This window comes from Perognathus longimembris, chromosome 8, assembly GCF_023159225.1.
Source record: "Perognathus longimembris pacificus isolate PPM17 chromosome 8, ASM2315922v1, whole genome shotgun sequence".
Classification (NCBI taxonomy): Eukaryota; Metazoa; Chordata; class Mammalia; order Rodentia; family Heteromyidae; genus Perognathus; species Perognathus longimembris.
This window is the reverse complement of record NC_063168.1, coordinates 60698143-60711931: the sequence shown is the minus strand read 5'-3', so window position 1 is coordinate 60711931 and position 13789 is coordinate 60698143. Positions and strand designations below refer to the sequence as shown.

Here is a 13789-nt window from a genome sequence, read left to right as displayed (position 1 = left end):
GTCACTCTGAGAGGAGTTCACACAGTCAACCTGAGAGAAGCCAACGCCGCCATGCTGAGAGGACCCATTACAGTCCCCCTAAAGAGAGACTCAAGCACAGTTCCCCTAGGGAGAGGCCAAGTGTGTCTCCTAGGGACACACCCAGACATCACAAAGCATGGCAAATTTGGAGGCCCAGAGCTAGCAGATGAGATCTGCTCCTGTTCAAAACTATCACCCTCAAGTCTTCACCTAACGTAGCCCCTTTCCTAGCTAGCTAGCTTTCCTTTCTCAGCTATGGCCTCCACCTCCAGCACCCTCAGCAGTGGAAGGGCTTCTGTATCTTTCTCCCTGGGGGGAAGGGGACTGCGTCTGCAGTTGCACTAAGATGAATAAAGAGGCAATAATGGAACTGCTAGTGGATCTACACGCCCATTCGTGGGGTGGGGTGGGGGGGTGGTCTGGGAGGGAGACAAAGTGTCCTGCAGAGAGGTGGGGGGGGAACCCCAGGGAAGGAGTGCTGAGGCCGCCCCAGGGCTCCCAGCCCCTCCCTCAGACTGGTCTCCAGGGTTGCCGGGTCGCGTGGGAGGGGGGCGGGGTCTCACAGGACTGGGAGCCGGCGGGAGGGGGAGGGAGGGAGCAGTGGGTTCGTCACGTGGCCCCGCCCGGCAGCCGCAGCCCCCTTCGCCAGCCGCCAGGCGGAAGTGGATGTGCTGAGCCAGGCGGGCGCCGAGTCCACATCCGGGAAAGGCGGAGAGAGCGGAAGTGGCGTCGGTGCGGCCGGAGCCCTCGGGTGAAATTGTTAGGCGTGGAGAGGGAGTGATGTCTTCCCGGCTCGGTGTTGTCCCCGCCGTGAGTTTCTTGGTGTGACCATTAACGATTTAGAGAGAGAGAAAAAACAGGAAACGAGAACCCGAGGGTGCGAGCCGTCCGGCCGGGCGGCCGCGCGCTTTGTCCCGCGCCCAAGAGTTGGTTTTACCCGAGCCCACCGCAGGCCCCACCCTTCGAGAGCAGACTCGCCAGCCCCCCATTCTTTCCCCACTTCTTTTTTTTTCCCCTTCCTGTTTCCTACCTCCTGGCCTCCATTAGCTCCTATTTCCTTTGCATCCTCAGCGCCTCCCATAGCCCTTGTCTTTTTTTTTTCTTTCTTTCATTATTTTTTTTCTTTTTATTCCCTCTTCCTTTCCCTTTTCGGGCCTCTGCCCGGGACCGCAGCGCTTGGCGAATGGGGAAAGGGGAAGGCTCTGGTCTTGCCACCTGCCTTGCATGGTGGGCAATGAGGACGACCTACCTTCCCCCAAGAAGCGCTGCTGGCTTCGTCTGAGGTAGCTGCCCCGCCAGAGCGTCCCTTGGAGGCCCCCGGGGGAGTCATCTCCTTGCGGTCGAGGTTCAGGAGGCCCCCCACCCACCCAGCACTCACTCGTGTGCTTGTGATTTTGCTAGACCCCGGGACCCACCTCCCTTAAGCTGCAGAGGAGCGCCAGGATCGGGGCAGCGAAGAAGTAAGTGAGGGTTTCCGAGGTCCTTTTATAATTGCTGTCACCAGCGCTGTCGGAAAGAACGAAAAAAAATTCGCCTGTATCTGCACTGTGCAGTGTCATAGCCATCAGCCAGCCCCTCGTAGCTTTGGGACCCTGGTGATGGGGCTAGTGTCATTGAGGAACCGAATTTTACCTTTTTATTTAATTTTAATTGACTTAAATAGATAGCCACCTGTAGATAGTGGCTACTGGATTGGACCGTGCAGGTCTAAACCTATGGTGGGGAAGGAAAACCTAGCTTGACATATGTATGTATGTATATATATATGTACATATATATGTATATATGTATGCATATGTATATATATACAAATATAGAATGTATGACTGAGTGGTAGACTTGGCATTTTTTGCACACATTAATGGAGTCAGAAATAAAGAATAAAGATAATTTTTGTTTTTTTTGTTTTGTTTTGGCCAGTCCTGGGCCTTGGACTCAGGGCCTGAGCACTGTCCCTGGCTTCCCTTTTGCTCAAGGCTAGCACTCTGCCACTTGAGCCACAGCGCCACTTCTGGCTGTTTTCTGTATATGTGGTGCTGGGGAATCGAACCCAGGGCCTCATGTATACGAGGCAAGCTCTCTCGCCACTAGGCCATATCCCCAGCCCCAAGAATAAAGATAATTTTTAAAAAATTTCCAACTACTTGGCTGCAATGACAGTTTATTCTGTGTACTGGAAAATTTTCCGTGGTTAATACATAAGAGATTCTCATTAGAAATGCTCCTTACATGAATACATTCATTCAGGTAACACAACTGTTTGCTTTGTGCCCATTGTTTAGTGGGTTAGGCATACAGATGAAAAACAGAACTAGCATTCCAGAAGCAGAGATTTTCAAGTACAACAGCACAATATAGTGTAATATATTTTTTTTCTCCTGGCTGGGGAGGGGCGATTCCCACTGTGTGATCTAGGCTGGCCTGGAACTTGAGATTTTCCTCTTCTCATCCTTCCTGAGTGTTGGGATATAGGCAGTCATCATCATACCTGGCTTAGTAAATATTTTTGAGTGGGAATTTAATACTCGCCGTTGGGGAAGGGAAGTGATCATTTCAAAGAGAATGGTTAGCAGAGAAAGTCACTCCTAAGCACAGGGTTGAAAATCAAGAAATGAAGCAATTAAGTCTGGAGAAAGAATTTTTCACGAGAGAAAAGCATTTTGAACTGGTAAAAGAAGTTTATAACAAGTAGTTCCATATCATTGGCACAAAGGATGGGAGGTTTGCAGGGACATTTTTAGAAAGATTGACAAGAGCCAGTCAAAAGGGCCTTTTATGGCATGCCAACATGTTGGAATTTTATACTGGAAGGGAACCATAGCCTTGTAAAGGATGGATTGGAAGGGTGCTTGGAAACTGGTTCCAAAACTATTATAGTAACTGAAGAAGAAATGGAGAATGTGTGGCCTGGAATAGAAGCAATATATTGTAGACTCATGGTAATATGTAGGGAATATACAGGATGATTAGAGGTGAGAAGCAAAGAGGAAGGATATCTGTAGGTTTTTGGCTTTGGTAACCAAATGATGTTGAAAGCATTCACTGAATTGGAAAGTTCTGAATGAGGAGCAACATTTGGGACAAATATGAATTGATTTGGACCTCCAACGAAGAGTTGTTCTGAAATATTGAATAGAGAATCATCAATTATAAAATGTAATTGGAGATATTTCCTTTCACAAATGAGACTATTCATAAGATCTAGGGAAGTGGTTAAAGCAGTGTTTCTCAAATGTGTATTGGTTCCCTTGGAGATAATTGTTAAAATAGAAGATGTGTGTGCTCTTATCACTTAATCAGAATCAGAATTGTTGGGAGTTGTGTGTGTGTGCGCGTGTGCACGTGCTGTCTCTGAGCTTTTTGCTCAAGCCAGCACTCTACCACTTGAGCTACAGTGCTACTTCCAGCTTTTCTGAGTAGTTTATTGGAGATAAGAATCTGACAGATTTTTCTTTCCTGCACAGCCTGGCTTCAAACCTCCATCCTTAGATCTCAGCCTCTTGAGTAGCTAGTATTATAGGCATGAGCCACCAGCACCCAGCCAAGGGAATCCTTATTTTTAACTAGCTTCCTAGGAGACTGAAATTTGAGAACCAATGATGACAAATGAGATTAGGAAAAAAAGTAGAGAATGAAACCATGAAGAACCCCAGCTATTTCAGATCGGCAGAATTATAACAACAAAGGATATGGAGATAAACTAAAATTCTTTTCCAAGAAATCTAAATACTCAAACTAGTTCTTAAAAATTCTTGTATATCAGAAAAGGGTTGAAAAATAGGCTTAAGCTTTTTCATTTTTGTGGCAAAGACCTGAGGTCTGCTACATGGTGATGACAAATTATCAAATCACTGTAATTATGGTAGCCATTTTTTCATAATGCCTCTTCATATTTATTATCACATATGGAAGTCTGAGGTTAACCTTGTTTTTAACAAATAATGAAATGCTTGAATTGGTGGGTAGGTAGTACAATGTACTTGGAAACTTTTTTTCTGTGTCCTTTAAAAACAAGATAATAACCTAGAGGGAGAGATTCCCTAACCATCTTGACCTAGGTGTAGGGGTGTGTGTGTGTGTGTGTGTGTGTGTGTGTGTGTGTGTGTGTGTATGCGTGTATGCATATATTGTTTAATTTTTTAAAAAAAATTTATTTTGATGCCAGGCCTGAGGCCTGAACTCAGGGCGTGGACAGTGTCCTTCAAAGCTAATGTTCTACCACTTGAGCCATAGTGCTACTTTCTGCTTTTCCTGACTTATTGGAGCTAAGAGTCTCACAAACTTTCCTACCCTGGCTGGCTTTAGCCTCCATCCTCAGATCTCAGCCTCCTGAGTAGCTAGGATTACAAATGTGAGCTATTAGCACCACGCTTGAGTCAATCTTTAAAATATTGTTGTTCAATCAAAGGAAGGAGTTATATTGTCCAAAAAGAGTTGTATTCATTACCTGGCTTATGAAATGGTAATCCCTCTGTATAACACCTCAATAATAACAATAAAATTATATTAAAATATCGCTGATCATATGAACTGTTGCTTTCTTTATACTGTGTTCATGCTTATTTATTAGCGGGGATATCAGTATTTCTTAATTATACTCTTAATCATAAAGAAATTCTCATTAGAGAGTTTCCTAGGAGGAGCCAGCCACCTGGGACTCGGCTCTTTAAGCCTATTGTTACTGCAAAGTCTATTTTCAGTAGTTCTTTCCTTTTGGGAATGGTGGGTTTTAGATGTTAGTTCCCGTTGTCAACTGTTGTAGCTTTATTGAGGTACAATTGAAGGACAAGACAATAGGTTGCACTTATTAAGTATATATACTATGATCAACTTGGATATATGCATGCATCTGTGAAAGCATCACACAGCAAAGTGATATTTCCATTTTTTCCCAAGGTTTTTTTTGTGTGTCCTTTTGCAGTCCAGTCCTCCCTTCACTCTTTTTTTTTCTTCACATTATTATCAAACTGATGTACAGAGAGGTTACAGTTTCATACGTTAGGCATTGGATACATTACTTGTACTGTTTGTTACCTTGTCCCTCATACCCCCCCATCCCTTCACTCTTATCTAAACTTTTTTTTTCCCTCAGTGTACAGTGGTTTCCATGTTGTAGAATTTTCTATAAATTAAGTCACTTTAAAATTAAGTACTTAAAAAAAGATTTCATCTCAGAATAACAATTTAGAGATAAAAGTAGTTTTTATTGCTGAGTAGAATTTAATTATGGATGTAACAATTTGTTTAGCCATCCATCTTGATGGATGGATATTTGGGTTATTTTCAGTTTGGATTATTATTTTAAAAAAAGCTACTATATTAGATTCATGTACAACTTTTGTGTGGAGAAATGTTTTTATTTTACTTGTTAAATACCTGAAATATTTTCCATCTATATTGATAGTCATAGAACTGGAATATTTAATTTTGGGGGAAAGTGACTTTTCCAAACTATTATTTTTATTTTTTATAATTTTACATTCATAAAATATATGAGAGTCGGTCTTCTTTTTTGGCCAGTCTGTGATTTGAACTCAAGGTCTTGTGCTTGCTAGAGAGTGTTTGTTCTGCCCTCTTGAGCCACGCCCCCAACAACAAAAGTCCATCTTTAATAGGTATATAGTAATGGCTCTGTAGTTTTTTGTTTGTTTGTTTGTTTGATTTTTTGCCAGTCCTGGGCCTTGAACTCAGAGCATGAGCACTGTCCCTGGCTTCTTTTTGCTCAAGGCTAGCACTCTGCCACTTGAGCCACAGCTCCACTTCTGGCCATTTTCTATATATGTGGTACTGAGGAATCGAACCCAGGGCTTCAGGTATACGAGGCAAGCACTCTTGCCACTAGGCCATATTCCCAGCCCCAACTCTGTATTTTTAATTTGTGGTTTTTATTTAGAAACAACGTGTTTATAAATGATGTTCAGGCTGGGTGCTGGTGGCTCACATCTGTAATTCCAGCTACTCAGGAGGCTGAGATCTCAGGATTGTGGTTCAAAGCTAGCCTGGGCAGGAAAGTCTGTGAGACTTTTTATCTCCAATTAACCACCAGAAAAACCAGAAGTGCTGTGGCTCAAAGTGGTAGCCTTAAGCAAAAGAGCTCAGTGACAGCCCCACACCTGACAAGAAAAAAAAATGTTGAATATATGTTTATGGCTTGTTGACCATGTGTATATTGTTTTCTGTATATCTCTTTACGTCCTTTTCCGCCAGTCTCCTCCTCTTTTTGGGGCCATCACTTTTTAAAAATGTTTTTCTTAGCATCAGTTAGTTGTACAAGGAGGTTTCATTTGACATGTTCATATGTGCATACAGTGTACCTCCACACACTCCCTGTCCCCTTCCCAAATCATCTCAATAAATTTCATTCCATTTTCAAACATGCACACAAAGGATTTTTGACCTGGAATACAAACAGGTCCTTGAACATGTTTGGGTGTGTGTGTTTGGTTTTTTTTTTTGGCCAGTCCTGGGGCTTGGACTCAGGACCTGAGCACTGTCCCTGGCTTCTTTTTGCTCAAGGCTAGCACTCTGCCACTTGAGCCACAGCACCACTTCTGGCCATTTTCTGTATATGTGGTGCTGGGGAATTGAACCCAGGGCCTCATGTATAGGAGGCAAGCACTCTTGCCACTAGGCCATATCCCCAGCCCCTTGAACATGTTTGGGAAGTGCTCTACTACTGAGCTATACCTCTAATCCTACCCATTACATAATAAATTAGCTTGCCACATGTTGGTGCCTGGTGCCTGTAATTCTAACTGCTCAGGAAGCTGAGATCTGAGGATTGTGGGTTCAAATTCAAAGCCAGATAGAGCAGGAAAGTCCATGAAGCTCTTATCTCCAATTAACCACCCCCCTCCAACAACAACAATAACAAAAATACTGGAAGTGGAGCTGTGCTAGCCTTGAGTAAAAAAGCTCCAGAACAGCACCCAAGCCCCAAGTTTAAACCTCAGGACTGATACAGATTTTTTTTAAGTTGTCTTATTATGGAGTTGTATTTCTTTTTTAAATTTTTGTCCATGGGATTTGAACTCAGGCCTTTCTGGCATGATGCTGATGAGTCATGCCTTTATCCCTGTTTTTCACTGGTTACTTTTAGGATAGAGTCTCACCTAAACTGTTCTAGGCATGCACCACCTCTCCAACTTCCTGTCTGGAATTGCCTGGCACCACAGCCTTCCCACTCTCAGTCTCTCATACAGCTTGGGATGCTAGATACATACCACTGCACCCAGCTGTGTGTTGAGAAAGAACCCTTTCTGCCTGGGCTGGCCTTAAACCACAATCCTCCCATTTTCAGCTTCCCAAATAGCTAGGTTTGCAGGTATAAATCACCAGCACCCAGCTGCGTTGTAATATTTTTCATAATGTATATTCTGAATACAGCTCTTTGATACATAGGTTTTGAATGTAGGATATGACTGTGGTTTGCTTTTTCATGTTCTCAATGGCATATTTTATTTTTTTTCTTATTTATTGTCACAGTGATGTACAGAGAGGTTACAGGTTCATACGTTAGGCCTTAATGGCATATTTTAAAGAACAAAAAAATTGTAGTCATGGGCTAGGAATGTGGCTTAGTGGTAGATTGCTTGCCTAGCATGCATGAAGCCCTGAGTTCAATTTCTCAGTACCACAAAAACAGAAAAAGCTGGAAGTGGCACTGTGGCTCAAATGGTAGAGTGTTAGCCTTGAGCAAAAGTTCAGGGACAGTGCCCAGACCCTAAATTGAAGACAGGACTGGCAAAATAATAATAATAATGATAATAATAAAATTTAAAAAATAGTCATTAAAAACGATCCATTCATGTTTCATTTAAAACTCTAGTTAAGAAACATTTACCTCCCCTAATTTTAAAGATTTTCTCTTTCTTCAGTAGTTGTTGTTTTTTTGTTTGTTTATTGCAGTTCTGAGACTTAACCCCATTTATTGAAGTACTGAAGCTTGAACTATGGCCTTGTGCTTGCTAGGCAAGCACTCTATCACTTGATCCAGGGTCTCACACGTTCACCCAGGCATCCATAAACTGGGATTCTGTGTGCCACCGCCAGCTTTGTGTGTGTGTGTGTGTGTGTGTGTGTGTGTGTGTGTGTGTGTGTGTGTACCTTGCTTTGTACCCCAGATCAGCCTTGACCCTGAAATCTTCGATTGTCTTCACCTCCTAAGTCCTATTGTCTAGAAGTTTTGTAGGTTTTACATTTTGGACTCTGATTCGTTTGAATTTTTTTTTTTTTTTTTTGTCAATCATGGGGCTTGAACTCTGGGCCTGGAGCTCTTCTGTTCAAGGTTATTGCTCTGCCACTTTGAGCCATAGCACCCTTCTGGTTTTCTGGTGGTTAAGTGAAGGTAAGAGTCTCACAGACTTTCCCAGTGGCTTTGAATGGCAATCCTGAAATCTCAGCCTCCTGAGTAGCTAGGATTACAGGCGTGAACCATCAGTGCCCAGCTTGGAGTTAATTTTTGTGTGTGGTGAGAGTCTGTTTCCCCCTTGCATATGCAGTCCCTTGTTGCAAAGACTTTCCAAAGAATTGCCAAGCTAGGAATGATGGCATGTATCTGTAGCTCCAGTTACTTCAGAGGCTGAGGTAGGAAGATCAAAATGTGGACCCCAGCCTAGGCAACTTATTGAGACACTGTCTCAAACTAAAATTGAAAGCATAAGAAAGGACTGGCAATGTAACTTAGTGGTAGAATACTTGCTAGGTATGCCTGAGGCCCTGGGCTCATTTCCAGTCTGAAAAAAGTAAAAAAAAAAAAAAAAGTGAACATTTGTTGGTCTGTTTCTAGATTTTCCTTATTCTGTTGATGTTATGATGTTTAGATTTAAGTCTTGAAAGTAGGTAAGTTTTCTAACTTTGGGATTTATGTACATCTTGTACTTTTCCATTTATGTCACCTTAAGTTCTCTCAGCTATGTTAATAGCTTCTCTTTTTTTATCTCTCTTTCTGTCCCTCTTCTTCCTCCTCTTTTTGTTTCTCTTCTGCTTTTCCCTTTCCTCCCCTCTTCCTTCCTCCCTCTCTTCCGTTCTTTCTCCTTTTTTGTTTTATTTTGTAATAGAGCCTTGCTGTGTATCTCAGACTGGTCTTGAGCCCTTAACGCTCCTGCTTCTGCCTCCTGAGTTCTGGAAGTAGGTAGTGCTACTACTCCTGGCTGTGTTATAGTTCACCTAGTAAAAATCTTGTGGGTTTGTTGTTGTTGTTGTTAGTGTCGTTCCAGATATTTTTAAAATTCTTTTTTGGAGGTAGTGGAGTTTGAACTTGGGCCCTCATTCTTGCTGGGCAGATACTCTACCAGTCAGCTATGCCTGCAGCCCATTTTGTGCTGGTTATTTAATTTATTTTGCCGATACTTGGGCTTGAACTAAGGTACCTTGTAATTGCCCAGCTTTCTTACAGCTGGCATTCTACCACCTAAGCAATGCCCCTAGCTTGGCTATTTTTTTTTTTTAATTGGAGATGGAGCCTTGAGGACTTTCCTGCCCAGGCTGGCCTAGAACCATGATCCAGCTGATCCTAGCCTGCCACATAGCTTGAATGACTGATACATACTGCTCTGTGCCCAACTATGGGTTGAGATGGGGTGGGGTCTTTCAGATTTAGAACTCAGGATTATATGACTACAAAGAAAATTCTAGAGATCTAAAAAACAATTCCTGGAACTAGTAACTGAAGGGCAGATACAGGGCCTTGAGATCTTGTTGGCTGTTTTGCTCATCTGATGCTCTGCCTCTTGAACCACATCTCCACTTCAAACTTTTTAGGTAGCTAGAGAAAAGAGTCTTATGGGCTTTTCTGTCCAGGCTCTCTTTGAACTGCAATTTTAGGATCTCAGCCTCCTGAGTTGCTAGGGTTACAGGCATGAGCCACTAAGCTAGGATTTGATTTTGTTTGAGGCCAGGTCTCACCTTGTAGTTCAGGGTAGCATATATATAACTCACTAGTATTCAGGCTGGTCTTAAAACGCCATCCTCACAATCTCTGTGTCCCACATAGCTGGTATTACAGGTCACTGCTCCCAGCTCCTAATTATTATTGTAATGCCTGTATGATATGGGATACTCTTTCATTTCTGATACTGTTTGTTTATGGTCCTATTTTTTGATCAGCTTAGCATTCTTAGTTAATGTTCATTCCAAATAATTACATTTTCTCTGTTGTCTGTTTCCTAGTTTATGAATTCAGTTTTTCTTCTTAACTTTGCTCTTCTTTTTAAGGTATCTTATAATGAAATCTTAAGCCACTGATTTTAAATCTTCATTTCTAATATTAGCAATTACAGCTTTATGTTTCCAAATGTTCCTAATTGTATCTACATATTAGAATGAATGTATTTTTGTTGTTAGTATAAAATATTTTCAATTTTTTTGCAATTCCATTTTTGACCTATGAGTTATTTAGAAGTAGATTATTTGGCTTCCAGATATTTGGATTTGTGTATGTTTATGTGTATGTGTGTGTTTTGTTTTTCAGTACCTTACTGCTGTTAGTTTCTAATTTGATTCTGATGTGGTCAAAGATACTGTGATTTTTGTCCTTTGATACAAGTTTATGGCACAAAAGTTGCTCTGTCTTAGTGAATGCATAATGCACACTTGAAAAGAATCCTATATACAGTATTCTATACATGTTAATGATTAGAACAAGATGGTTAATAATGTAGTTCATATAATTATGTCTTCACTGAATTGTGTGTATGTGAGTGTGAGCACAAAGGCTTGAATGCTGTCCCTTAGCTTTTTGCTCAAGGCTGGTACTCTGCCAATTGAGCCACAACTCCACTTCTGGCTTCTTGGTGATTAATTGGAGATACACATCTCACAGACTTTGCTCCCTGGACTGGCATCATACCACGATCTTCAAAGCTCAGCCTCCAAGGTTACAGGTGAGCCTCTAGCACCTGGCCTGAATTTTTAACTAATAATTCTATCAAGTGTGGAAAGGACATTTTTCTAAGATTGTGGAATTGTCTGTTTTTCCTCTCAGTATTTTGCTTTGAGTACTTTGAGTGTCTTTTATTAGGCACACACAAGGACATAATTGTCCTTTGACACTTTTGTCAGTAGGAAGTGTCCATTTATGACTACTCATAATAGCTACGCTAGCTTATGTTTACTGATTGTATAGTTTTTTCAACTATTTATTTTCAATCTATGTATCTCTATATTTATAGGCTTCCTTTTGTAGATGCGTATAAGACATTGCCTTTTTATTGGCTGTTACTTGCTAACTAAACTGAAGTACTTAGATCACAGACACTTGCATTGATATTGATAGGGTTGGATTTAGATCTATCTTTTTATTATTTGACCTCCATCTGCCCTATTGTTTCTTCCTTTGTTCTTCTTCAGATTATTTGAATATTTAGTGTTATATTTTAAATGTACTATTGAGTTTTTGTCTATGGCTCTTTTTTTTTTAACTTACTGATGCTTTAGGAATTACAATGTATATATTCTTTTATTTTCTACTTAGAGTTAATATTCTTCCACTTTGCTTAAGCTTAAAAACCTCACTACTGGCTGGGAATATGGCCTAGTGGCAAGAGTGCTTGCCTCGTTTACATGAAGCCTAGGGTTCGATTCCCCAGCACCACATATATAGAAAATGGCCAGAAGTGGTGCTGTGGCTCAAGTGGCAGAGTGCTAGCCTTGAGCAAAAAGAAGCCAGGGACAGTGCTCAGGCCCTGAGTCCAAGCCCAGGACCGGCAAAAACAAACAAAAAAACACCTCACTACCATGTAGGTTTCTTTAACTGCCTGTCTACCTATCATTATGTTGTATTGCCATATGTATTGTATCAAATCTATTGAAAACCTTACCAGATAATGTTAAATTTTTGCATTAAATAACATGTTTACCTTAGTCATTTAACATTTTGTTCTTTTCTTCATTCTCTTCATTTTCTTCATCACTTTCTTCAGCTGGAATAACTAGCTTTCTTACTTAGCAGGTTTTCTGACAACAGATTTTCTGTTTTTCTTTAAGAAATATTCTGGTAGGATATTTTCGTTCAAGATAGAGCTCTCGGGATTATGTTGTGTTGTCTTCTGTCTGGCCTTGTTTCTGTGGGGGAATCTATGACAGTTTGGATTATTGTTTCCTGTCATGTAAATATTACTTTCTGGAGCTACCCTCTAGATTTTAATAAACCTTTGGTGTGAGAGTTTCATTAAGATGTGCATAATTGTGCCCCCCCTCTTTCCTTCTTTTTGCCAGGCCTGGGGCTTGAACTTGGGACCTGAGCCCTGTTCCTGGCTTTTTTTCGCTCAAGGCTATTACTCTGCCACTTGAGCCAGAGCCTCATTTCTGGCCTTTTCTATGTATGTGGTGCTGAGGAATTGAACCCAGGGCTTCATGTGTGCGAGACAAGCACTCTACCACTAGGCCATATTCCCAGACCTGTGCTTTTCTTTTATTAATCATATTCAATGGTTATTGAGCTCCTTGAATCTTGCAGTTCCTATTTGCCACTGAATTTAGGAGATTTTCTACCATTACTTCTTTCATCGGTGTTTTTCTACCTCAGTATCTTCTCTCTTATGAAATTACAGAACTACATTGAGGTTAGAACTTGGCAATTGAACTAAAGGTTATCGGACTCTACTGGCTGTTTTCTAGCCTTTGTTTTTCTTTTTCTTCCCCTTCACTCTATCTTCAAGTTCACAGATTTTCCTCTGTCATCTCCCTTCTACCGAGGACCTTATGTAGTATTCTTTATTTCAGATACTGCATTTTTCAATACTAAAATTTCACTTGGTTCCATTTTATGCTTTCTGTTGGCTGATAATTCCTAGTTTTTCCTTGATTTCACGTGTATTTTCCTTTTTTTTAAGTTCCCAAGAGTATAGTTTGCATTATAAGTAATTGTAACAGCCATCTGAAAATGTTTGGCATATCTAATGTCTGGATCAGCTTGGGGATAACATCTGATGATCCTCTGAGACTTTATTGTGTTGTCATACTGTGTGTGTGTGTATGTGTGTGTTGTGATATTTCAGAATTAATCCTCACCAAATTATGGATATTTTATGGGTTTGGGATCCTGTTTTAGATCTTCTAGAGATGCTACTGGTTTTGTTTTAGCAGCCATTCCACATAGGTTTAGTCTATAAGTTTTTCTCACCTATGAGGGCATTGGTAAATCTCACTTCTATTCTTTCCATTTTTGCTTTGGTTTGGCTGTTTCCATGTTATGAGTTGCCTATGGGTTATTAAAAGTGGGTCTCTGAGATTTGTTTAGGTGTTTCAGATCTTTTAGCTCCATAGTCTTTTGTTACGTTGGTTTGGTTCACTTAGTTCAAAACTAAGCTTAGTTTTCAAACTTTTCCTAGGCGGATTGGGATTTGCTGTTATATGTAGCTCCAGTGAAGCTTTAACTTGCACAATCACTCTCCCTTTTTTCCAGGACTCTCACACACTGTGTTCTACTTTCTTTGCCTAAGAGGATGGGCTTGTTTTTTTTTTTTTAATTGGAATTGAAGCTGCACATGATGCTCTGCAAGTGAGGCAACCTAGTTGCAAATCCATAACACTAAGCCAGATACCAGTGGCTTAGTAATCCTAGCTACTGAGGAGGCTGAGATCTGAGAATCTGTTTGAAACCAGCCCAGGCAGGAAAGTCTGTGAGACTCTTATCTCCAATAAACTACCAAAAGAACTGGAAGTGGAGCTGTGGCTCAAGTGGTAGAGCACTGACATTGAGCAAAAGAAGATTAGGGACAGCACACAGGCCCTGAGTTCAAGCCCTAGGACTGGCAAAAATAATAAA

General features: G+C 41.1%; 1 protein-coding gene across 5 annotated transcripts in view; it reads left to right on the top strand.

Moving 5' to 3' along the window:
* The first annotated feature begins 731 nt into the window (after positions 1-731).
* Znf512 (zinc finger protein 512) overlaps positions 732-13789 on the top strand; it is a 38875-nt gene continuing 25817 nt past the window's right edge. For 3 of the 5 annotated variants that reach the window (XR_007211941.1, XM_048353223.1, XM_048353222.1), the window contains exons 1-2: positions 732-831; positions 1423-1481. Coding sequence is in view for 3 of the 5 variants with exons in the window: in XM_048353223.1 (XP_048209180.1) it covers positions 802-831; positions 1423-1481 (89 nt within the window). In the remaining 2 variants the exon portion in view is untranslated. The remainder of the gene's footprint in view (positions 832-1422; positions 1482-13789) is intronic. The other 2 variants (XM_048353224.1, XM_048353225.1) reach the window with 2 other exon arrangements.